At 35.9% G+C, this 26,034-nt stretch overlaps 2 protein-coding genes across 3 annotated transcripts in view; both read left to right on the top strand.

Moving 5' to 3' along the window:
• Window positions 1-11,223, top strand: part of LOC141435447 (uncharacterized) — a 77,220-nt gene extending 65,997 nt beyond the window's left edge. The window contains exon 2 of the mRNA XM_074098132.1: window positions 706-11,223. Within this exon, the coding sequence (XP_073954233.1) occupies window positions 706-2,428 (1,723 nt within the window). The 3' untranslated portion in view covers window positions 2,429-11,223. The remainder of the gene's footprint in view (window positions 1-705) is intronic.
• A 10,701-nt stretch (window positions 11,224-21,924) lies between these two features.
• LOC141439640 (NADH-ubiquinone oxidoreductase subunit 8-like) lies at window positions 21,925-25,740 on the top strand. 2 transcript variants are annotated; one of them, XM_074103960.1, is made up of 2 exons: window positions 21,925-22,284; window positions 25,190-25,740. In XM_074103960.1, the coding sequence occupies exons 1-2, from the start codon at window positions 21,975-21,977 to the stop codon at window positions 25,621-25,623; spliced, it is 744 nt and encodes a 247-aa protein (XP_073960061.1). In that variant the 5' UTR covers window positions 21,925-21,974; the 3' UTR covers window positions 25,624-25,740. The 2 variants fall into 2 exon arrangements, 1 of the variants encoding a protein (XP_073960061.1); XR_012452623.1 differs by lacking the exon at window positions 21,925-22,284 and adding an exon at window positions 24,148-24,870 and having other exon boundaries at window positions 25,190-25,280.
• Window positions 25,741-26,034: the final 294 nt, after the last annotated feature.

Here is a 26,034-nt window from a genome sequence, read left to right as displayed (position 1 = left end):
GAGTGTTTATTTTTAATGTAAACCTTAAAACATTTAGATATTTTATAACGCTAAGTACCCACAACCACAACAATAGGTACATAAAAGCGATCAAACTAAACAAGGAGAATTTTTCATCAAGGTGCGAATGAATATTTTGGAATTTCGCGAAATGGATGACGCTCAGTCGTCGTGTCAGAAGGCTTTTGTTATCTGGGCGTTATTTTTCAGGGGGTTTGGATTCCGCGGACAAAGCGGGCCGCATATTTCACTAGGCTCTAATCTCGTTAGTAGCTCACAGGATTTAAGCAAGTTTTTACAGTTTCGCGCGTTCTTTCCCACTGATTTATTCTGTCCGGAGATTTTTTAGCTGCAATTAAGTGTGCGTCCTTGCCTTGTGCTTATTACATGAGATGTAGAAGTGTAGTCATATGAATGAAGCATAAGTCGAACTGGAACGAAGATATCGCTCTTCTGACGACTGGCTAAGAATATCGTGTTTTTTACATTTGCTAAATTTTACAAGTTGTAATAGGAATTCTGTACGAAAAGTCTAAGAAGTTCTTACCTAATAAAATTGATTCCAGTAGGCAAGTATTAGAATCACAAGTAATCACTATGTACATTGATTTCTTAGCCAATACTTCGATGAATATTATCTACATGCTTTCTAGCACTAGGCACGTTTAAAGGAATGTTATGTAATATTTCCGTATTTTGTTGCAGGAGATGGAGACATCTTTGGATGATGGTGTGGGTGGCTTCAGCGATGGTACAAGGGAGCTTGGGAGCAGAGAGTGTGTGCCCGGAGGAATGCCGCTGCCGCACGCATTTCGACGCGGAGGCGGGACACGCGCTGCGCGTGACGTGCGCGCGCGGCGGAATGCGCGCCGTGCCTGTCGACTTCCTCGACCGCAACGCTCAAGTCCTTGTCATTTCCGCTCCCCTAAACCGCCCTAACTTCCTCACTATCGGACCCATCTTCACCCAGCCGACACCCTTCGCGAACCTGCGCGAACTTCACATCGTCAATTCAAACGTCCCATCTATAGGCCAGTACTCATTTTGGGGATTACAAAATCTACAACTCATCAATTTAACATACAACAATTTAACCGGAATAGGAGCGGACAACTTCCGAGGCCTCATCAATCTCACCGAGTTGCATCTCGACCACAACAAAATAGAACAAATGCCAAGTGAAACGTTCAGACATCTCACTTCTTTAAAAATATTAATTCTGGCGAGCAATCAAATTTCCACTTTGGTACCTAGACTTTTTCGGATGCTTGCTAAGCTGTCGTATTTGGACTTGAGCGATAATCCTTTGGCTGATTTAAATCCCGAAGTTTTTAAAGATATACAGCGCTTGAAAATATTTAAATGCAGAAGATGTCTGCTGCGAAGAGTGAACACCCAGATTTACCACCTGATTCCACATTTAGAAGAACTCGATTTGGGGGAGAATCAATTTAAATATCTAACCTCTGATGAATTTATAAGTCTTAAGAAATTACGGAAGTTAAAGTTAGACGGAAATCAGCTATCAGTGGTGGTAGACCACATGTTTGGACGCAACCGTGAACTGCGCGCGCTCACGCTCGCACGCAACCGACTCGCGCTACTGGCGCCAGCTGCGCTCACCAACCTCACTGCCCTGCTGCATTTGGACATCAGTCATAACAAAATCGACCGCTTTCATTTACAAACTTTTGCACCAGTAGTAGATTCATTAAAAACGATAAACTTTAGCGGCAACAACTTACCTTTGAATGAGATCGCGATAGCCCTCCAAATTCTCCCGGAGATTCACGGAGTGGGCCTCGCTAATCTCTCCCTGGAAATGATACCGCCGAATTTTTTCACATACAATGAGCATCTTATTGCTATAGACATATCCTGGAATAAAATTACTAAATTCCCCTATAAGCTTTTGACGAAAACCAAGTTTTTACAAAGATTGGACATTTCGCACAACAAGTTGCAGTCGCTGAACGAACAAGACTTGCAAAGATTAGAAGCTATAGCCCAAGTGCATTTATCAAAAAACTTATGGCACTGTGATCAGTGCTCAGCGGGAACCATGCTCGTGTACATGTCTACGACGGTTCTCAATTCGACCCTAAGAAACCTCAAGTGCTATTCTCCGCTGAGATTGGTCGGGACTAGCTTCGGGAGTTTGAGCTTCGATCGGTTAGATCCGTGTCCGAGCACGCACGAGGCTCAGATGAGTGTTATAGCGGGGCTGATGCTGGTGTGTGTTGCGGTGTTGGCGGCGGTGGCGGCGGCGCTGTGCTGCTCGCGTCGCCGCGCCGCGCACTACTACACGAACGAGGAGAAGCGTCGCGAACACGAGCACGAGCACCCCGAGGAGCTGCTGGGCCGCACCGAGCTGGGCAGTGTTGCCACCATCCACGCGCCCTACCACCTCGTCTCCAAAGGTAGCTAACGGCGCGCTCGCACGCAGCGCGCGCCCTCGCCCGCGCCGCCGGGCCCCGCAAACTTCGCGCGGGGCCGCGACCCCCTCGCCTCCGTCTCGCTCGACTCCCACGCGCTGCGCTTCTTCCCTCCGCCGCCGGCACCCCTCCTAGAACCCACGATCATGAAAGATATGTGATACGAATACCAAGACGATCTTGTGTAAAGCCAAAGAATATAACTTTGTACGACTTTCACGGAAAATCGATTCTCCTGAACTAAAATTATAGAACTGTTGATATTGATTGTAGTTAGACATCGATGTAAAGAATTATCAAAAATATTTTTCTACGACTATATAGTATTTTATAAGCGATTTATCAAAAGTTTCCTGAAACAGGACGATAATTATATTTAGATATAAAACTACGTTTTAGTATTGTGTAGGCTAAGCAGAAATCAAATGTAAGTTCTAGTTATTTTATTTTTTTCAATATACGTAGTAATTGACGCCGATGCTATAAATAAGAAAGATTTTAATACTTCTATCGATTGAGTTATCCAAAATACCTTCTACATAAATATGTAGTTGTATAAATGAAATAAATTATATATAGTTACCATTGCATATTTCACGCTATCTACGTTCTTTCATACATCTAGCAATTTCAAAACAGATATTGAATTCACCGTTCAATTGACAAAATTTAATTTAAAGCACTACGATAAAAATTAAAATTTAGATATCACTTTAAGGCGGACTTGCAGGAACCAGGGTTAATAAGTAATTATGATTGGTTATTTGGAGTATTTTTGTATTTCTATTTCAACTCCAAATTTGTTACTTTTACGGTCCTCCCGTAAAACCATATCGAAAATATTATATTATTATATTTTCATAAAATATTATATTATTATACATTTCGATATGGTTTTACGAGATGACCGTAAAAGTAACAAATTTGGAGTTGAAATAAAAAATACAAAAAGACTCCAAATAACCAATAATAATTTGATTGCTTAGTAGCGACATCTCTTGTCTGGGTGAGCGGTTAGTTCCGAAAGAGTGTTACGTCTCTCGATGAGAGCGAAACATAGATGTCGCTAGTGCTGCTGCTTAAGTAGCGTAGTAGAAAAAAAAGCAACCTGAGATATGTGTGCATATGAGAGATTTCCAGCGCTGGTCTCTTTTTCTGGTTGTTCTGTGCAACCATGTCTCAGCTTGCGTTTTCGATAACTAAGTAATATAGTTACTAAACTGCTAGCCCAGAATTAAAAAGAATCAAAATGTATGAACCTGTCACCCTTAATCTAGGCGGGTTTGTTTAACGAACAATTTTTAATCCTAGACCGTGCAAGCCCCTAAGTGTATTTCGAGAAAAGTTAAAAACTCGGTACCTACCTAGAACTGTAAACCTTATTAAGGGAATTTGTTAAGAATTAACTATTTTTCCGATTTGATCATAACCAAATTAAACTATTATTAATTGTAGGTAACTCATTATGCTAACATCAAAATGTTTGTTAAACATGAAATTGATAAAGTTGATTGAAATGTTGTCATTGAAACGTACAATTACTATGTAAATAAATGGCACTAAACTGTAAATGTATGCGTAGTAAGTTTACCATAAATGCTTTAGCTATTTAAGTGCTTCAATTACTTACCTATCCTTTTGGATGAATTTAATATTTTATTGAAAAGTTGATAAATTATTGTAATAAATATTTATTTCTTTAAAAATGATCGAAATTCTAAATCGTTTACGTAATAGAATACTATTAACTGCTCCAATTAGCTCTTTAGTCATTTATGCGTAAATTTGTTTTGCTATAACTCGTGATAGAAGTACATAAATCGTGGTCATCTTAGGTCCACGAGTAAATATTACGATGACTCATGTTTTCCAGACTTGGTTTAAAATGAGAGAAAATTCTTGAATTCATTTTCACTTCACTCCGCTACGCCATTTTATACTTTGTACCTACCATCAGCCAAATAAGAGTGGTCTAACAATTTTTAAACAAGTTCCTATTGAATGAATATGTCGCTACAGTCGAACTTTCAAGTTGACAGACACGTCTATTGGCAATATTGTTTTATGAGATGCAAACGATTATTAACTTTAGGGTGGTAGACCACATATTTGATTGATGGTAAATACCTATTAAGGGTTTTGCAAATATTCACATTCGCATCGTTTGTGGCGCGTTGTGGCATCCGCAATAATAATAATAATTCCTATAATCAGTAGTCTACAAGTAACAACTAAGTATAAAGTAGCGTTGAGAGTTTCTTCGTTCTGAAAGCAGATATTATAGTAAGAAAGCATTTGCGGCTTTCCGGCCGGCAAATAGCAACTGAGTGGGGTAGCATTTAGGAGAACAATTATCGCCTGAAAATACAGTTGTCTACAAAACAACCACGCGAGCCTCAGTGTTTTATTGTAGCTCTCCACTTCGTGTTTTAGAAACCAAAGAAATGCACTCTATCGTTTTTCACGCGAAGTACGGAGATGCAATGATCGAAATAGAAACCAAACACTAATTGAAGCGCTATAGTAAAAGGAAATAGAATGCGTTACCTCGTAACAACTATCGTTATCAAATAAGCTGTATGACCCATAATAATAATGATTTTTAAAAAGTGTGACCGTTTTATTTATCTATTTGCTGTAATGGTCATCAATTTTACAACAAACAAAGCTAATTCAGTATGCTATGTACCTATAGGTATTTAACATAAGAATACTTAAATTTGATCCCATAGGTACATACAGTCGGTGAAACTCAGTCGCATCACTGTGAGATAACATCGCTAAATGCGACTAAGTCTGTCAAAGGAAAAGTCGATCGCGAAAAGGTTCCAGAGACATAAGAAATTCAGTTTCATTGACCTCACGTGCTTTTTATAATGTGCCAATCTTTTCAAAAGTAATTAGCTGTGTGCAATAATATGATAAATAAAGCACTATCGCTCAATACAAGTAATTAATTGATAATTAAATCATTAACATTATGGTACTAAGTTCTCAGTGTATAACACAAACGTCTGTAAAAAAAAACTGTGAGCTTAGTAGACTAGCGTAGAACAAATAGCACTTACAATAAAAGAAAATCATTATTCTCTATCACCGTCCCTTGATCGATTAAACTAAACATGCAACATTGTAATTAACTAAAGCTCTTCGTAATACAAAAGCTCGATATTTTTATATTGTAGCTAGCTCTGATATGGTGATTTGTTTTCTACGAAGTTATGAAATTGTTTAGTTCATGCTACTGGCCGGTATTTTAGCCAGTTTATGGCTATTTAGTAGTGGAACTCGGTCAAAGTTCAAGCAATAAAAAATAAGCAATACATAACATATTCATAAATGTTGTTCCTTAAGAATCTATTCCAGAATACAGTGTATTACGTACAGTATTCTGTAATTAGACTGCATTATAAAATGATTTGTCAAGCTGGACTAAATCCTCCCTAAAAGTTTTTCTGATTTTCTTATTTAGTTTGACACCTGGCTTAGGCAAAAATTGTGTACTCTTAGCTTATTTATATAATTAACTAATTACCTCCCATACAGTATTCAGTCATATTTGTCAGATCATGTAAAAAATAAAATAAAAATGTTGTTATATATGGGTAAGACCGCGAATTTTGACCAATGTGACATAGAAATAATATAAAAAAAATACGTGACGTTACCATAAAACGTAACGTAATTTTTTATAAATTTGAAACGTCCAAATTAGTCAAAATTCGCGGCCTTACCCACATATAAAAAATAAAGTAAGCATAATATTTTGTTATTTTCACTGCAGTAACTAAAGAAAATTCACCTAAAACCAAAGCATCTAAAGTATTATTTATCATTAAATCATGTCCTCACCCTTAAGCCTCAATTCATGAATGTCAATACTCTTAAGCCATCGTATTTGCTTTTGTTACACAACTCCCGAGGAAGCATATATAACCTAACATACTTATATTTTAATAAACTGAGTTGGCTTCACCACAACCCTTTAAAAAATTACAAATACGAAAATTTATTGAGTATTTAATTATGAATAGGAATATATCAGTACAAACTAAAAACGCACCTTTTAAACTCTTTAGTTGCAATAATTAAATAGAGCTAATTTGACAAAGTCTTTACATAATTTCACTTCACATTTTATTACTTAGTCTGTTTGCCTCTTGCAGCATAACAATAGTAGACTGTACAACAAGAGCATAAAACGAGCCAGTTTACCCGAGGCGTTCATGTAGCCACCCGAGCCAGTACGTCGAGGGAAAAATAGGTTTAATGCTTGAGTTTTACACTCTGCTTTTCAATTCGAAAGAGAAAATTAAATAGCAACAGTGGAAACAAGTAATTGTTCCATAACAAGGTACCTTTTATTTTTGATGCATTGTTATATAATTAAATTATAAACTTTTAGTTTTATTGATTTAGTTTTAGTTTGACATAAAATAAAATGTATTAAAAAATACGTAAACTTTTTTGTTTGTGGCTATTGATAGCCGATAACCTTGGTCTTAGGAGAAGAGAAAATTATATTTTCACCTCAGCACCTCAAACAGGCAGGTTTTGCTATGAGAAATCAGCGAGAAAAATCGTATTTTGCTCACTCCGTGAGACAAAGTAGCTTTTTAATTATTTTTTTTAAATGCTGAGTACAGGTTGCGTCTACTCACTGAATTCTTAATATTTGAACTTTACTTTGATCTGTCATTTCACTTCAACACGAAAAAAGCGAGAGATAGGATCAAATGTGTTTATTACAATCTTAAATTAAATTTTTGGTATTAAAAATATATCGATACCTAATAAATTATATGACAACGAAATATTTACAAAATGTAAATTTTCCTGATCTTTTAATAAAGGTTTTAAAGGTTTAATAACATTTATAATAAATTATACGTTTATTGTTCAACCTTTTTAATGATCCCAAGATGAGACTTTTTGCAGTATTAAAAATAAGTGTGACATTAGGACAAGAAGTTCTAAGTTCAAATTACAATGCATGTTATGAGTATGAGATTTGTATTGTAGCAACCGGACACTTTTTTACGGTTTTAAATGTGATTATTGTATCTGTTACTTAATAATCGGATTATATTAAAAAAATCGTTTGTTTTGTAAACAGGTAGGTATACGTGGTTTTATTCTTATGTTACATTTAAATTATGTTCTCGCTGCTGACGTGAAAAATTGTATGTGTCACACGAGACCAAAGTTTTTTTGCATCTCGTGTACTTATTTTAATCCCTTGCTGGTCTCAAGATTCTAACCTTTCTAGGTTAGACTGGCTTCGCTTCGCTTCGCTGGCGCTCGTGATTCAATTATAGAATCCTTCGCTTACTCGGGATTCCAAATCAACACTCGCAACAAAAAACAACTTTGCTCTCTTGTTGCACTAATGCAAATAACTATTATATTGTTTTTTGTCTACGATGTAGAGGTTTTTCGTATCCAATTGCGTTACTTCTCATAAAATCAAATAACTTTCAGTAAGTAGCTATACCTAGTGCCATCCACGAAGACGCGTGATTTTGACTAAATTAGACATTAATGACATTGTATTAAGAACCACGGCACGCGTAATCGTGAATTTCTTTACCTATACCTGTAATAAAATTAGTGGATTTCACCATTCACGTACCTATCAGTTTATTGTTGATATGACGCATATACATTTAGATATACATAAACAGTACAAATAGATTAGTGTTGTGTTATTCTGACATTATTTCAATCCTTAAGAAGCTGTAAGACAAAACACCAATTAGTAAGCAGATATAAATAGTAGAGCAGTTAAGTGTTATTTAATACGGACAATGAAATAACCATAAATGTGACGAAATAATTATAAGCGAAGTACATTGTATGAATAAATTGGTGTTACTTTAATGTTGAGGTTTAAAAATGAAACTGTTGGTCCTGTTTGGCCTGTTGGTCCGTCACTGGCGCAGAATAGTATAACTGGAATGTGCATGTCATATATTCGATACATATATAGGCTATTAAGCTATTATTATGTGAATGTAATCGTAAAATACATATCTGTCGTAAAATAGACCCAATATAATTACATCCATTAATAAAAGCTGCATCAGTTTATAGTACGTTGTTGATGTGCTGCATGCTATTGCTATGTCCGTAGAGCCGTTTAAGTATTTTTCGCATTTGATTTAGTAACTTTTTTCTTGGGATTATCTCAATTCGTTGTAACAACGAATTTTATAAATACTTAAGTATTTGCAAGAGCTTTAATTAATTCTTCATGAAATCGTTCATTAGCTATACATATAACAGCAACATTAGTAACATATAATAGCTGAGAGTGCTTACGAATATTTAATTATTATTACCGTTTTTCAGAGACGTGAAAGCTTTTTGTAATTCGTGTGAATTAAATCTCGGATGTTATAACATATCCAATGGTTCCGATTTATGTAAAATTATAATTAAATAATAATAATTTATTAAAGTTTAGTAAATTTTTATTTTTAAAGTTTAATTAAATCATATAATTATTTATAAATGTAAGATAAGAAGATTTTGAAATACATGGAAAACATTATTTTATTTCTGAGTCTGTGAGATTTTAAAATGTGTATTTCGTATTTGATCAGAAACTATCACTTCATTTTTCAAGTGAACATAAAATAAAACTGTCTTAATGTGTCTGTTATTTGGAATAAGAACGTGTAAATGTGTCTTCGGAGTATAAGTACATTCAATCTATTTATTATGTGATATATCTACATATCCCTATTACACTCAGTTTGAAAGGAAAGTTAGAGATGGTTTATGAAAATATCACAATAACCAAGCAGAACTTTATTTGCCAGCTGATAAGGATATACACTGTGATTTTTTATATCCGTTAACTTCGGCAGACGACTCAGTTCATTATTATGAACTACCTGATAATTAACTTTTTCGCGACAATTAAAAAAAATGTATAAAAAAAATCTTGCATATAATAGCTTTACATTCATTGTTAATTGTTAAATTGTAAAATAAACAAACTTGGCGAGTGACATTGACGTGACACATAAGAGAGGCATCAAAAAAATCCACATATTTAACTTTCTTTTGCTGAATATTATGAATTAAACACGGATTAGTTATGGACTTTGAAAAAAATCATGAATTAAGGACCTTTAAGCGGTTAATAATTAATTTTCTTAACTCTTGATTATCTTTTAAACAGTACGAGTTAGGCCACTAGTGTCTTAGAGAAATTAACTTCATTTGACCTGAAGATCCCTTGAAGTTAACGGATATCAAAAATAACACGGTGTAAGTATATTATGTAGTGTTGTCCGTTATAAGCCGTGATCAAGATAAACGGTTTATTTGGGTAATTAAATATATTGTCAAGCAGGCGATTTAATTTTTAAGCAAATTCTAATTTCATTACTTTTAAGGTAGTTCCAATTCCTCACTAGAATCTACAACTACTTCGTGCTTAAATTTGGGCCACTTTTTAATTGATTTCCAAAACATATTAAACATAGTCAGTCATGTTATTTATATTCCTACTTAGGTATTCTTTTAGGTTGGTATATTCACTTGAATAAGAGCAGTACCTATGTAAGCATCTTCATTGGACTGAAGTTGGTTAGTTATTGTAAATAATATGTAGCATTCAAGGAGCATTAATAACAGGTTGAACAATTAATACCTTTGTCATAAAGATGACTACAGTTATTTTATGAATTAAAAAGAGCTTGTGCTATCGTTTAGATTATCTAGCTCTGGAAATGATGCAAGTATTAAGACTTGTGTTCAATTCGTTGTCGGTCCTACCAAAAGTTAACTTCTTATATTTAGCTACGTCAATGCACACCCAAAGAGTTCTAGTCTAATATCAATATTATTGTATTAACTCATGAAGTCACATGCTGATTTTTCTGTTATTCGTGATTTTTGTACTTACCTTGTCAAATTTGTTGACGGAAGGTACACAGGTACTTATATTTAGTATATACGTTCTGGTTTCCTATTAGCGTTCTGTCATTGCATCTCCTTCGCTTGCGTGAACATTTAAACAACGAGTACTGATGGTTTGCTTTTGGAAATGTGAAAGAACAGACCACGAACAATGTAGGTACAGTTGCCATTAGATATTTCCGAGTGATCAAAAGTATCGATACATGAACTCTATACCTTAATAATAGAGTGCATGTGCCGATATTTTTGACCACCTTGGCCGCTCCGAAATATCTGGTGGTGACTGTCATCATCCCAGCCTATATACGTCCCACTGCTGGGCACAGGCCTCCTCTCAGAACAAGAGGGCTTGGGCAATAGTTCCCACGCGGGCCCAGTGCGGATTGGGAACTTCACACGCACCATTGAATTGCTTCGCAGGTTTGTGCAGGTTTCCTCACGATGTTTTCCTTCACCGCAAAGCTCGTGGTAAATTTCAAATGTAATTCCGCACATGAATTTCGAAAAACTCAGAGGTGCGAGCCAGGGTTTGAACCCACGACCCTCTGTTTGAGAGGCGATAGGTGAAACCACTAGGCAACCACGGCTGTACGACCTTAGGAATACACCTAGCGTAAAGCGCAAAAACAGTATTAAATACGGATCCGGCTAAATAAATAAGCTCAATATTTTGTCCTTCGATTTGTATTGGATATCGATAAAGGTAGTATTTGTCGATTTAATATTTATTTATAATGGAACATTATTAAGTTTAATTCATGTAATTAATGTATTAATTAACTACCTTCAATGTGTTATTATTTTACATACACATCATCTTAATTGAAATAATATTTGGATAAATTAATAAAGGCAACTGATAGGCAAACATGTTTTATTTCAATCCCATGCTACGTTAATAGCGCTCGCTTTGTCTAGATAGATTTAACATAGTTATTATTAAATACATTTGCCATTTTACAAAAATAATTATTTCGACCAATCGAAAATATATCTCTAAGTCCTCTATGGTAATATGGTCTAATTTAGTCTATGGTCGTGTCTATGTGTGAAATATCTCAAAGCATGTAAATATCTGTAATGTACTGGGACTTAAATAAATGCGACAAAATGATAGCTAAAATTACCTCGACTTTTCACGAAAAACTGATATATCGACTTATACCTAAATCAAAGTTGGTTCTCATTATGGTGCTATTATTCTGCCTTATTTTGAAACATAAGACTAGAATGCGCATTTTACTATCAATAACTAGTAAACAAAGATCGAAATTAAATAATATGTACCCGCTGACAAAACTACCTCACTTGCGGGCCTATTGCATAATAAAGTTAATACAAGCTAATACTATTAGTGATTTTGGTTGTAACTTGTACTTTTCTGTTGCATAATAAAATCGATGGGCCCTACGTATAAGGGCTTAAGTGTAAAATCCTTACTTTACAGGACGGGCTTTCAAAGTCAAAAACTGTCGTAACTCAGAGATGGTGTATCCGAGACTTCTAAAATTTGGCACACTAGCTAATAGTACTCTGTCCTTCAACCACAATGAATAAATTTTAATAAAATATTTTTTAATTAAAAGTTATGGTACATACGCCCATATACGTGAATTTCCGGGAAATAAACTTGTGTTCTAAAAGACAGTAAAAAGATCTATGTGGTATTTTGGCTCATATACGCGTTCAACTTTAAAATCTTGGGTAAAAAATACGTTACCCAAGATACTTGGAGAAATTAAAAAAAAGTAATACAATCACATTACGATGTAGTATCGGGGTAGTATTGCTCGCAGGACTGATGGCCGATGGGGTCGAAAGGTTCTCGAATGGCGTCCGCGGACCGGGAGACGAGCTGTCGGTAGACCTCCAACAAGATGGAGCGACGACTTGGTTAAGATCGCGGGATCGCGGTGGATGCGGAAAGCACAAAACCGGTCTGAATGGAGAGCCTTGGGGGAGGCCTATGTCCAGCAGTGGACGTCTTCGGCTGACATGATGATGATGATGATCGGGGTAGTGGCGTTCCACATGACGTACAAGGACCTAAATGGCCGTTATGCCCACAGATAAAAAAAAAACCGCCCCGGGATTTACCGCGTAAAAGTATCAAACGTGCGTTTGGCCCTTTTACGTTAAAATTGCATCTAGTTCGGCCATTTTACGTCAATGAAAACTCGAAAAATAATTCAATAACAGTGTTTTTTTAATCCACTATCTATATATAAATAAAAAATCACTTTGGCCCTTATACATAGGACCCATCGAAATATGAGTGATAAATATACAAGTAAATAAGTACAAGCTAATAATATTAGTGATTTTGGTTGTAACTTGTAAATTATTGTTGCATAATAAAATAAGAGTTATAAAATACAAGTGAAAAAATATGAGTCCTAATAACTAATATTATAAGTGCATTTTATTACTTTTTGTCGCAATACGAAACTAAAAGTTCAAATTATTAGTTATAACTTGTATTTATTACTACGTACCCAAGGACCACGGTAGTTTTGAATTACAAGTGATTTGGTTAAGGTCTAATCGACGAAAAATGTTTATATTTTGCATTTATCCGACGATGTTGATGATCAATATGTAATAACCCGTCACCAAAAGGTATAAAAGGACAGGTTCAACTTTAGGAAAAACTTTTTTTGTTAACTTTTATAAAGAAATCGGAACAATTTGATGAAATTCTGTGTTGTTACTACTTTGTCGTAACTTTCAAGATATTATTAGTAATTTATGCAACACAATTTTCCAATATAATTAGTGAAAACACAAAATAATTATGCAACACGAAATAACACAACTTGTAAATTGCTAACTAGTAACTTGTATTATTTTCTAATATTATTAGTCTAATTATGAAATAGGCCCCAGTAACATTCCTGCGTATCCAAAAACGGTAGCCCTCATTCCCAGCTTTTTTTAATAATATGTGTTATTATGATAATGGAGCAAAGGAGCCAACCTCCCCCACCCTAGGAATGAGGGGGAAAGGAAATAAAACGACTTGGGTGCTACGAAATTTGGATAAACTTCAGTAAGTAACTTTTGAATAGTTACACAACAATTTGTTTCCCTAAAATTATCTTTGAATACATTTGTCCCGTTTTATTGCAGCTAGCCGGCTCTTTAAAACATGGAACAATATATACCTACTCGTATTAGGAAAACGTCTCATAAAGAAACTTGAATATAATTAAATCAGAAAAACAATCAGAAATGGATTTTTGAGTTTGGAGCACTTCGAAGTTTTGGTTGAAACTTCATTGAACCAGATTGATTATTTATTTATGATTATTTTCCTTATAAGTACATTGGTAATTGATTGAATGTTTAATGAGTAATGAAATGTTGTAATGTGTCCTTTTAGCGCATTGCTTATGTTGCTAAGAGTTAACTAACCTGACTCAGGCAGGCTAAGTATTTTCAAAATTTTATAAAAATATGGAGGCCAAAAAGTGCCCGAGTGAGTCCCAGTATCAGGTCCAGAACATTTCGTATCGACAGCAGGATACAATATCAAGGTGCGATCATTGAAGGTACAAAATTTTATAATGCTGCGAAATGAAGCAACTTAATGGTGCAGAAACTCAGTGATCATAATAACATTATTGTATAATAGTATTCTTCAGTGGTAATACTTTCCACTACGTTCAGAAGAGGGTAATATTTTAAAATTGCATACATCGTATCATCATTTGATATTATGCTCTACGGTTGTAATATAATCAATCAGAAACAATATTATTACGACATGTGTCCATCCACGGATAACGGATGCGTATGCGAAAAAGAATTTAAAATACTTTATTAATTACTTTTTACAACGGCTACTGACAATAACTTCTCATACAAGGTTCCTTTACTAAGTCATAATTATATTCACTTCTGCATATATTTAGGTAGGTACAGTCACCAGCATTAACATCTGCCACAGCGGAGCGTGCAAAAATATCTGACACGTCCTTCCGGCCCTAGAAATAGAGTCGTATCAGATATTTATGCACAATTGTTGTGTCAGATATTGGTGCTGGTGACTGTACTTACTTACATTTCTCAGCAATTTTTATTTTACACATGATGGGCACGTCTTTGATGGGATCCCTTATTTTTGTTCGTGATCCTCATAGTCAGGGCTCCCAATGTAAATTTTTCTCCTGTCTACACTACAACTACACTTTTCTCTAATCTAAACTCTTCTTTTTGCGGAGTTTACTTTTATAGGAAAGCTTACGTGCATACGAAATTTCAGCTTAAATTACGAATACATCTGGTGACGCCACACATTTTTGTTGGTTTTTAATTATTGAAAAAGAAGAAAATATGAAATTACCACAGCAGGTTTCGTAAGTAAATATTGCATCTAAACTGATTTTAACTTTACCTTCCCTTCTCTTTAGAACTCAATAACGAATAAGTTAATTGTTTGAATACTAGTCAATTTGTTTTTAACTTTCGAATAAATGGTTCTCAAATGATATTTTTTTTTTAAATCACTTAAAGAGTTTTTATTTAATGTCTGCTTCACCAATGTCAAAAAGTTGGAACTTGTCATTAACCACCCCCAAAATAGACCTCAATGCCGCTTGTCCATACTGTTTCCTATTTTACATTAGATTTTTTTGATCTACTGGGGCCATTTTTAATGTATTTAATACAAGCATGCTTGTCTGAAGCCGTAGTGGCCCAATGGTTTGACCTATTGCTTCTAAAACAGAGTGTCGTGGGTTCAAACCCCGGCTCGCACCGCACCTCTGAGCTTTTCGAAATTCATGTGCGGAATTACATTTGAAGGAAAGGAAGGAAAACATCGTGGGGAAACCTGCACAACCTGTGAATCAATTCAATGGTGTGTGTGAAGTTCCCAATCCGCACTGGGCCCGCGTGGGAACTACGGCCCTAGCCCTCTCATTCTGAGAAGAGGCCTGTGCCCAGTAGTGGGTCGTATATAGGCTGGGATGATGATGATGATGCTTGTCTGGGACCTGTCTTAGGTAGGTACAAGATTGAAATTAAACTCCAAGCGAATTTGACGACGGGACCGTGAGCACGAAACTTCCCTGAAACACGTCTACAAGTTGTGATAGGTGACGTAACGTGCTATCTGGATAGGAAATTAGCTATTGCCAAGTGGATGACGCTCGTGTTTAGCGTGACATTTGCAGAGTCGTGCATAATGGATCTCGTATCGCACTCACTACTCCGAGCTACATAAGTTTAATTGCTCCGCAAAACAAAATAAGGTTGTATTGGGGCTAAAATCTATATTTCTGCCACAATACAAACGGGAGAGGGAGACACTGCAAACGCTGCTAACCATTTTTTGCCAAGTCGGGTTTGAAAGTTTATTTTATTAATTTCTTAATGAAATATTTTGTCTTGCGAAGCTATTAAAATCATTGTATGTGAAGTTGGTACCTAAGCCGCACTCTTTGCACGCGGAGCAACTACGGCCAAAACCACCTAAGAGGAGGCTTGTGTCCATTCTGTCCAGCCAGAATGTAATTGTCCAGAGAGACGTATGTGGGTTGGAGAAATAATGATAAATACTTTACGTTTGATATAGTATGTACTCGTATTATACTAAAATAGTAGTGCTACGATTAATACTATATTATTACTAGCTGTTGCCCGCGACTCTCCGCGTAGACTTATGAAAAATAGTTTACGTCCTATTCTCAGACCTACGGACTATACACAAAAAAGTTCATAAAGATCGGTCGAGCCGTTTCGGAGGAGTTTAGTCACAAACAGTGTGACACGAGAATTTGATATATTAGAAGACAGATGTTATTCCTACAATTAAGTCTAATTGTATAACAGCTCATAATACTCATATTTATGTTAAAAATATGCATCAAGTCATTTACGTTTTGGCTGAAGAACACAACTAGGAAATATGTAGTCTTAGATAGTATAAATATATATTAAATGATATTGTAACGGATAACTCACGTCTTAAACCGAGTTTAGCTCGACATGTTTCGGGCTATTTCGTAGCCCTTCTTCTCAGGAGCACGCGAATGCGACTCGGCGGCTGCCGCAACACGCACACTACGCGCCACCGCTCTGCTCGCGCGACTGCCCGACGAAGCTAACACCGGCGCACAACTACCCGCATTTTTATCGTCATTTTTATTGTTAATGTCTAATGTATGGTAGCACACAACACTAACAACATCGCTTTGTAAAGGCACGTTCACACCAACCGATGACGCAGCACTCGGAGGTACCGACCAACCGCAATCTCGGTTAAAATTCGAATGACGACTAATCTCAATGGCTTCACGCACTTTCCGCGAAATGAAAAACTTTTCTCTCGCAAGTACAGACACCTTACCAAACCTGATGTAATGCGTCAAATCCGAGTCCATAAAATGCTCGGCCACAGCAGAGCCCCTGTCGTACTGTTTCCTCATACTACGTATGTGCTGCGATACGATATTGCATAAACATAAATAGATTTGTTAAAAAATAATTCAATGAACTAAAAGAATTTCCTTGCTCACCCGCGACTTTACGATAGCTAAGCTTATGCAAAATATGCGTGTTCATGCAGTTCCTCCACCTCCACACTGTAAGAACTCACACAAATCACACAAACCCATCTATCACCACCACCACACTACACTGACGCGTTTCGAACTCAACCAGAGCTCATCTTCAGAGTGACACAACCGTACACCATGCTAAGATATAAACGTGCCTGCATGACTACGCAAGCCGATTTTAAATAATTTATTGAATCAGGCGTTACTTTGCGTTACTTTGCGTTAGCATGGTGTACGGTTGTGTCACTCTGAAGATGAGCTCTGGTTGAGTTCGAAACGCGTCAGTGTAGTGTGGTGGTGGTGATAGATGGGTTTGTGTGATTTGTGTGTGTTCTTACAGTGTGGAGGTGGAGGAACTGCTTGAACACGCATATTTTGCATAAGCTTAGCTATCGTAAGGTCGCGGGTGAGCAAGGAAATTCTTTTAGTTCATTTATATGGACCTCCGCAAAGTAACGCCTGATTCACTAAATTATTTAAAAATTAATTTAATTTAACAAATATTTATTCCAACTGTAGAGGCAGTATATGGAATTCTTTTATAAAAAAAAACCAAGAGAAGCGGCTTTCGTGCAACGAGGTTGCATACTTTATTAAAAGATGGGGAAAATTATATTTTGGAAATATTCCGTTGTCATGTTATTTAATTATTAGATATCGATTTATTTTTAATACCATAAATTTAATTTAAGATCAGATACCACAGGGGACAGAAGAGCTGGCAGCTTCCTCGCACAACGTATCAGCATTGCTATACAGCGGGGAAATGCTGCGGGGGGTCCTTTTACAAGATATTTCTAGCTATAGTTTAGTTATTAGTTACTTTTATTTTACTTTTAATAATTATTTTTTAATTTCATGTTATTCGTATTCGTGTAATAAAATATATATATTTAAGATTGTAATCCTCTCTAAATCTAAACTGTTGCGTGGAAAAAGTTGAAAAAATTCAGAATTGTAGTAAATATATCAAATTTACGAGGAAAATTATAGTGGCTTAGATTGCTTGAGAATTATTAGTAGGTAGTTTAAGAATAAATAGCAGCCTAAGGTATAAAACATATCTAAACTTAGAAGATCCGTAGGTACACAATACGAAATCCTTAGAAAAATATTAAGTAGTTGATTTGTTCGTAATGGCTACGGAACCCTATCTTGAGCGTGTCCGACACGCTCTTGGCCGGTTTATTTATTTATTACTTAAGACTTTCTGACACGATTCCATTTTTCCCATTTCGCCTACAGATGCCTAAAAAGTCATTATTATTTCATCGACGCGACTTTATCGGAAATAATCATTTTTCTCTTATCACGTCATAAAAATTAATGAAAATGAAGCCCTTTAGTACTAAAGATGAACGGCATATCCTCAGTACCAGGTATAGGCAGAATAATTACGTTGAGCGTGCAAGAATATCCATTCGCCAAACGATACCACAGATTAAATAGCAATTTTATGCTTGGAATCATCAACTAAGTAATTGGCATTGTTCACTTTTTTTACTAATTTTTTTATCTTATTTTCTTAAAATATAGATGATTTCTAGATACTTATTTGAATATCTTGGCATAAAATGGCATAGTTAAATTTAAATATTTTTTGAAAATATTAGATACGTCGCGTCGTAAATTACACATGGCGGGTTTAGACCAATTGAAAGGCCTAGTAAAATCTAGATACTTTTTTTTTTTTTTTTTTTTTAATTTTGGCTATACTTTACGATTGAGCCAGCGTCATGTCGATTTCTCTCAATAAGAAAAAAAAAAAAGAAAGAGGCAGTTGCTATTCCTTGAAAGAGGGAATCACAAAACAAAAATATACAGTAAAAAACTACTAACTAATGAATTGATACTATTATACAAGTAGCGCAAAAAGCATACACACACTGTCTCGAGATCCACAAATAGGCGGCAAATTCCGGCAGAGAATAAGACGATGGCGGAGTTCAGTAACGCGCTATCTAGATACTTATTTGAATATGTTGGCATAAAATGGCATAGATCAATTTAAATATTTTTTTAAATATCAGATACGTCGTCTCGTAAATTACACATGGCGGCAAGTGAAAGGCCTAGTAAACAAAACGATCTAAACTCCAATTCAATAGAATCTGACAATCCTGTAGACACTTCCAGCCTACTAATATAAACACCGGGCTGCCTAAGGCTTTGTGATGTGACTATTATTCTTTTTTGATTCCTTTTAGATGATAATTGCAACAACAGGGACATATATAATCAAGTGTGCCCACGATACGGTGTCTTAAATATGTAGAAAATCGACAGATTCTATTGAATTGTACTTTAGTTGTCAATATCAGTAGATGTTGGATATTCTCTCTCTTCAGGTTCATATCATAATGACTTATCTCTTTAATTTATATAATATTATGTTTTAATGTTGTTTTTTCAATTAATTACTCATTAGGCAGCAACCTGCTAGAGTACATTCTGTTTTTTATGTCAATAGCTACTATTTGGCTAATGTCAAACATGTATGTGACAACTGACTGACATCAAAGTCTGCCTGCAATCTGCGGGGGTACTACGAAATTCGTAAATCGAAATTCGTGTCGTTCCGTCCCTCTCACTCTCGTATTAAATAATATAAGTGTCAGCGGGACGGCAAGATACAAAGTTCGAATTTTGCACTTCGTAATACGGGTCCTGCGTAACAGATACCATAGAGATAAACCTAGATACTTATGGATTTACTTTTCAGGTAAAGGGATTCATCTCTTAAAAAATACGAAGGTCAAACTAAGCTTAAATACATTCTTGCCTATAATATTCGTAACGCTTAAGTATTTTTGAATCAGAATAGGACAAAATTGTTCAAAAACCCTATAACTCGAAATGGTTTTCGAACCAGGGTACATTGGTAAAATATGAACAATGCCAATTCAAAAGATATATCGAATGGGTCTTGTAACTTGTGTTTGCAGTGCCTTCAATTCAACCTGGGTCTGTATTCGGAACTCGCTTATGCGATATCCAGACACATCGCATCTTATCCTTCTATCCTTGTCTTACACGTGGGTTAAGAGCATAGCAGTGAGAAGGTCTCCTCCTTGTATGGTATTTACATCGTATGTGCGCTCGCTGAATACAGGCCCTGTTAGTCTGGCGAATGTCATACGGATTTCAGTTACGCGTACCTCCCCTGGGAAAGGGTGATGAGTCTTGTCAGGGGGTTATTAGCATAACGACCAGCTAACGAGCCGGTGACGCGTGCGTGACGACGCGTATAGGTATTCAAGTGATATAAACGTTACGACGCCGACACTCAACAATTTAGGTGGCAATATAGGGGAATTTAATGTAGGTAAACTATCGTTCGACTACGTAAGATAGGTAAATTGACTGCGAATTGGAGCCTACGTAAAACTGTCTAAGACGGAGTAGTGCTTTCATTGAAGGGTCTCTCACCTGCGACTTCGTGTCGTCAAATAAGTTTACAGCTCCTTTAGCTTTTGAGGGTATCAGGTTATTAACAAGATAAACTAGGTTTTAAACTATATTCAGAGACAAATACTAAACCACATCACCTTTCATATACCTAAAATTATGAAATTTTAGCACGCTTATTACGATATTATTCTTGTTTCACATTAGCTGGTAGTTGCAAACTAAAAAAATGCTTATCTTTATTGATTTTACTGGTAAGAATTGAGTTTATCTTGTTACCTAAATCATTGTAGGTATACTTAGATCTGCAAGCGACGAGTAGTCACGCTTTGCCGAATTTTATTATTAAGGATGTTTGTGTATTAGGGATACGTTTTACTACCCCAAGGCCCCGTAGCCAATAAAACACAGTGGTCATAAGAGCCACACTTCAGCAATGAATAGCGTTGTTCATATGTCTAAGATAAATGAAAATGATAAACATTTTGTGTTTAGAAACGAAAACCTTGTTAAGGGGATCCCATGCCCCAATGACCTTCGATCTGAATTCTTTACTTTTCAAATGTTGTTTGTAGGTAATTAACAACAACGGCTGTAACCAACATAGTATCCCATATTTACTTCAAAGTTCATTTTTTTCGAGATATTTGGCAACAAAATTGAACAATTTTAGGCCAAAAAACTGGTTTTCTGGCCATAACTTTTGTATTAATTAGTTTCAAATGAAAACCCTCGACCAGTTTTTAGAGACGTCAAAGAGGAACCCAAATGTGTAGATTTCGTATATGTTAGATCTCTCACGTCAATAGAGATATGAAATAATTGTTTTTTCAGACAATGTTTTAAAAAATCATACAAAATTAAGTATTCATTTTTTTCAAAATCTGGTAGACTAAAATGGAGATAAAAAATTGAAGAACCGATAGCCGTTTGACTAATAATTCTATCTGTAGTGCAAAAGTAGAAGATACGATTCAAAACTTGTCAAAAATCAATGAAAACCTCGGGTAGCCCCTTAAGAAAAATAATGCCTTTTGAACAAAGCTGGCAAAAATATGAATTATGGCTTAGCAAATCCACTAAGAATTATTCGAAACATTTTTTTACATGATATATAAATAAGGCACGGAAGCCATAAACACTAAACTTAGCAGAAACTATTCAATTAAACAAAACTTCTGCTTTAATAACAAAAGTAAGCGAATCCCCTCATTTTACATTGGAGAATAAAAACGATTCTGACCAGTTTTACTATTCGTAGTATAATAAATAATAATACACCACTGTAACGTTGAGACTCAGACATCGAGAATTTTCTTAGTCTCGCTCAACGCTTCAACCTACGCTGGCTCTGGCTAGCCCTATTTTGTAACTTGACCCGCTTAAGTGTGTTATTTTTGTTCGAGTACCAAATGTCACGGTTGAAGATACAAATTGAAATAGAGTAGGTACATGCAGCCTTACAGAAATAAGCTTGCAGCCGCAACCTTGAGACAGTCGAGAAATATACGACCTATTTAATTTACAATCGCGTATTGGCACATATTGACGAAAGAGTTGCCATTCAAACGACAAGAACCGTGACATAAGGGAATGTCATTTTGTACACTTGAAGCTTTAAGTATACAAAGAAGCTATGTTATTGTTTACAAGTAAAGTAGCTGGCAGCGTAAGATTTAAGGATGTGAAAACTGTGATGAAGATGGGGGTGCGGAGGCAAAGTCAAGATAGCGATTGCTGCTACTGTCCACCATGCCCGCCGCCGTGTCCACCGGCGTGGACCCCAAGACCACCTTGCCCCGCAATCCTGCCGCCATATTACTGCTGTCCCAGAACAGCTTATGACGTCCATTTCGTCTACATTAATGACCAACCGCCGAAAACAACAACTAGAGACTTCGTGGACCGTGCGTCCCAGACTGTTTTTTGGACAGAACTCTTTCGTGGTTTGTACTATTTGTTTGAATACATCTTTGGTATAGTTTGCGGCAGCATAAAAATCCAGAAACAAACAAATGGGCAACTGGCGATAAGCAATCAAACAAAGGTCAGACCAAAAAATAAGCTAAGTAAGATCAGTAACTTATTTAAAGATAAAATTATGTAAAATAACGGTTGTTTAATATATTTTCTAACTTTTACTGATTTAAAGTCGTAGGTACTCATTACCTGCATAACTTTAAATAGAACATTTTACTACTACGAGCCTGGAGTACGGGCGGGCTGAAAATGCTGTAACACTAAGTTCTAGTGAATTTTAAATGTTTTTCTGTTAGAACTTCATATAAACTGGATTTAGTTTTTTGCTGCAAGACGCCTTAAGGCGAGTTGCTGTGTATAAAAAGTTAGCGTGGGTAGTGCTATCTTGAATAATATAAAAAGTTCCTTTGTTTCTAATATAATTAGTAATCAAAATAGTAGGTAGGTACCTCAAGTAAATGTACCTAAATGATAACACTACAGAATGTCCCGTACGTTACAAGACAAAGTTAAGAGGTGGGTGGCAGATCACTAGTTTCGAGATATTTTGATTTTCTGATTTTTTGAAAAGTTCTCCTTAAGTTTTCCGTTGTGGTATTCGGAGTTTATTACATTAGTTTTTATCGCATTTTTTTTGACAGTACTTGCATTGTCATCTAAACTACATTTGCATACCAAATTTCAAGTCGATGCTGTTAACCGTTGAAGAGTTCAGTCCTGCGGAGACGATCCTGGCTGGACTACCAGGATGTCACTACTAGATTATTGTACATAAGTATTCCAAATTTCAAGTCAATCTGACTACTGGAAGTTGATAAAATTTAACTTGCAAGATTTGATTACAGACAGACTGACAACGAGACAGGTGAAACTAAATAAAAGCTTGTAAAATAATTTTGTACAAGTACATTTGAATTTTCGACTTTTTTATTTAACCCTTGGTTAAGCATTGTCCTCTTTTGATGAAAAAAAAGTTACCCACACGACTGCTGGTCAGCTCAAGCCCAAAAAATATGCTCATTTATCAAAAGAATAACCTTTTTCCTTTCGCATGGCATGCCTATTGGACGGACTTCCGTGACCTAGTGGACGGACATGGTGTGCCTACTGGGTCTGACAAACTCATATATATTTACATTAAAACGTATTGATTTGTGTGTTATTTTATTGGTTCTTTTGTACATAATATTTAGTAGTAATAAATAAAACATTCAATTTCACGAAAAATCCCTCGTCTTGTACGTAAATGAAAACACTTTATATTTTAAACAACAGAGGGATAAATCTGTCATGTCTACAAACATAAACCTGAGGTCAACTTCAATCATAAGTATACTTACGTACAACTCGAGTGTGCTCGCGCGCGGCCGTCTGCTGAGCACGAGTCAAAATGTCGACTACTTAACACTTGTTTCTTAATAGGAAATTGAATTCTTAATGGAAAACCTTGAAGTTGAATTCATAAATCGGAAAGTAAGTACCTAAACATTAACTGAAGTTATAGTGATAAACAATTTTACATTAAAATATGAATACCAAAAAAAATATGAAGATAGCAGAACGTACATATATATAGGTACCTTGGTACATTTGCCAATCACGGTAAGCCGTACAACTAGCCAGCTAACTTAATTCTGCTATTTAAGGGATAACCTGAATAGTTTTTGCTGAGGTGTCCCAAGTTATAATAAGTGAGTTGTCTTTCCCACGCACTACATACTCATTGACTTTGTTAATAGTTAACTGTTTTTTTTTAGTAAAAAGAATATCGTAAAAAAATGTAGGTCGGTATTATTAAATTTATGGCCATAAACGATAACATTATTATTCTGTATCCTGTAAGAAATACCGTTTGTTTTTGTTGACACCGTTTTATTAAAGTACCTACTGTATGTATTTATTGTATTTATCGAAAGGTATGAATCGACATGCGTTTCCCTTTGTTCATCATTTGGTATATTATCTTTCGTCACATCACATTCTTTAGGTATAGCTCCATCCTAGCCCTCTCGGTTCTCGGTATTGTGCACTCGCTCAGCCTCACTGCACTATGTTCTCGCTTCTTTTTTATTTTGTTTAATTGCCCCAAGCCAAATTAACAAATCCAGATTACACAGTGGCAACACTCGTTCCGCTTAAATGGAATTTCGGTTTGCAATCGTACGAAAACCATGCGAAAACCAAATAAATGCTACCATTGTTTTTTTTTAAGCTACAGGCCTGCGATCAGAATTAATCGAATATTAAAATTATTTTATTTCCATTTGACGTCTTTGTTTGTCGCAATATCGAAAATTTGAAATTTAAATAAAACGTTGAAAATAATAACTTTATAATTGGGATTTGTGATGTAAAATTTCAACGGGTTGTAGGCAATGACTGATTGGATTATATTAACATTATTGAGCGATTTCAACTCGCGACACGTAGGCCAGTCGGTATTCAGGGATCACGCGTGGCTACCTAAGTACATGTCCCGCCATATTTATGCACCACACGATATCTTGTGTCGGAAACAAAACACATAAATGTTCTGAAGTCCCATCAATTGTGTAAGTCGGTCACACGCAATATCCGTATGTGGGGATGCGGTGTTCCCACCACGACACTATTGCAGATGATTCTTTTCTTATAATTTCGTCACGTTCCTCGGAGTTGAGCGAAACAACATTGCGAACTTTGTTTTATTACATTGCATTTCACGGGCCTTTGAGGAAGACGCTACAATAAGGCAACAGTTCAGAACAGATTGTTCCCTTAATCCTATTAAATAACTTATGAGCACGTAGCGTTACTGGAAGGGAACGGTTTTATGAAGTTAGTTTAAAATGCTATCTCCACATCTTTATACATTTTTGTGTCGTCTTTCAGGCTTTGCGGTCACTTTGGGGCACATATTTAAAGAACCGGCTACAATAAATTACCCTTTCGAGAAGGGTCCACTCTCGCCTCGGTTCAGAGGTGAACATGCTTTACGGAGATATCCGACTGGAGAAGAGCGATGCATCGCTTGTAAGCTATGCGAGGCCATTTGTCCAGCTCAAGCTATCACGATCGACGCGGAGGAGCGGGCGGATGGAGCGAGGCGCGCCACGCGGTACGACCTCGACCTCACCAAGTGCATCTTCTGCGGTTACTGCCAGGAGGCTTGCCCCGTTGACGCTATCGTGGAGGGACCTAATTTCGAATACTGCACTGAAACGCACGAAGAGTTGCTATATAATAAAGAGAAGTTGCTAACTAACGGCGATCGCTGGGAGCCCGAAATTATAAGCAATATCAAAGATAATCATTTGTATCGTTAAATTTTGAAGACTGTTATCAGAAAGATACGTTTTTTTTATAACTTTATCTTCAATATCATTGAAATGCAAAAAACACTGAAATGAAAAATTAAACTGATAATTATTTTCCCTTGAGAATTATTTTATTTGACAACTTAAATAATAAAGTCACGTCTAAAGATGAACACCAATTAAAATAGAAAATTTTTAATTTATTGCAGAAAGAAATTTACCTACCTTTCCTTTCATTAAACTTTAATTTTCGAGGTATCTTTTGTTTCCAAGAATGGAACTTGAAGTGCGGAAAAGTAATTTTTGTTTTAGTAGCTTTATATATTAATCAAATATATACGCTTTTGCTCGCGGCTTCGCTCGCGTTAAATTTGGGGTAACATGTAGGTATAGATTTACTTTCTACGAATATTTTTTTCA

The sequence above is a fragment of the Choristoneura fumiferana genome, chromosome Z, assembly GCF_025370935.1.
Source record: "Choristoneura fumiferana chromosome Z, NRCan_CFum_1, whole genome shotgun sequence".
In the NCBI taxonomy this organism is placed as follows: domain Eukaryota; kingdom Metazoa; phylum Arthropoda; class Insecta; order Lepidoptera; family Tortricidae; genus Choristoneura; species Choristoneura fumiferana.
The sequence above is the reverse complement of the archived record's forward strand: the minus strand, read 5'-3'. Positions and strand labels throughout refer to the sequence as shown.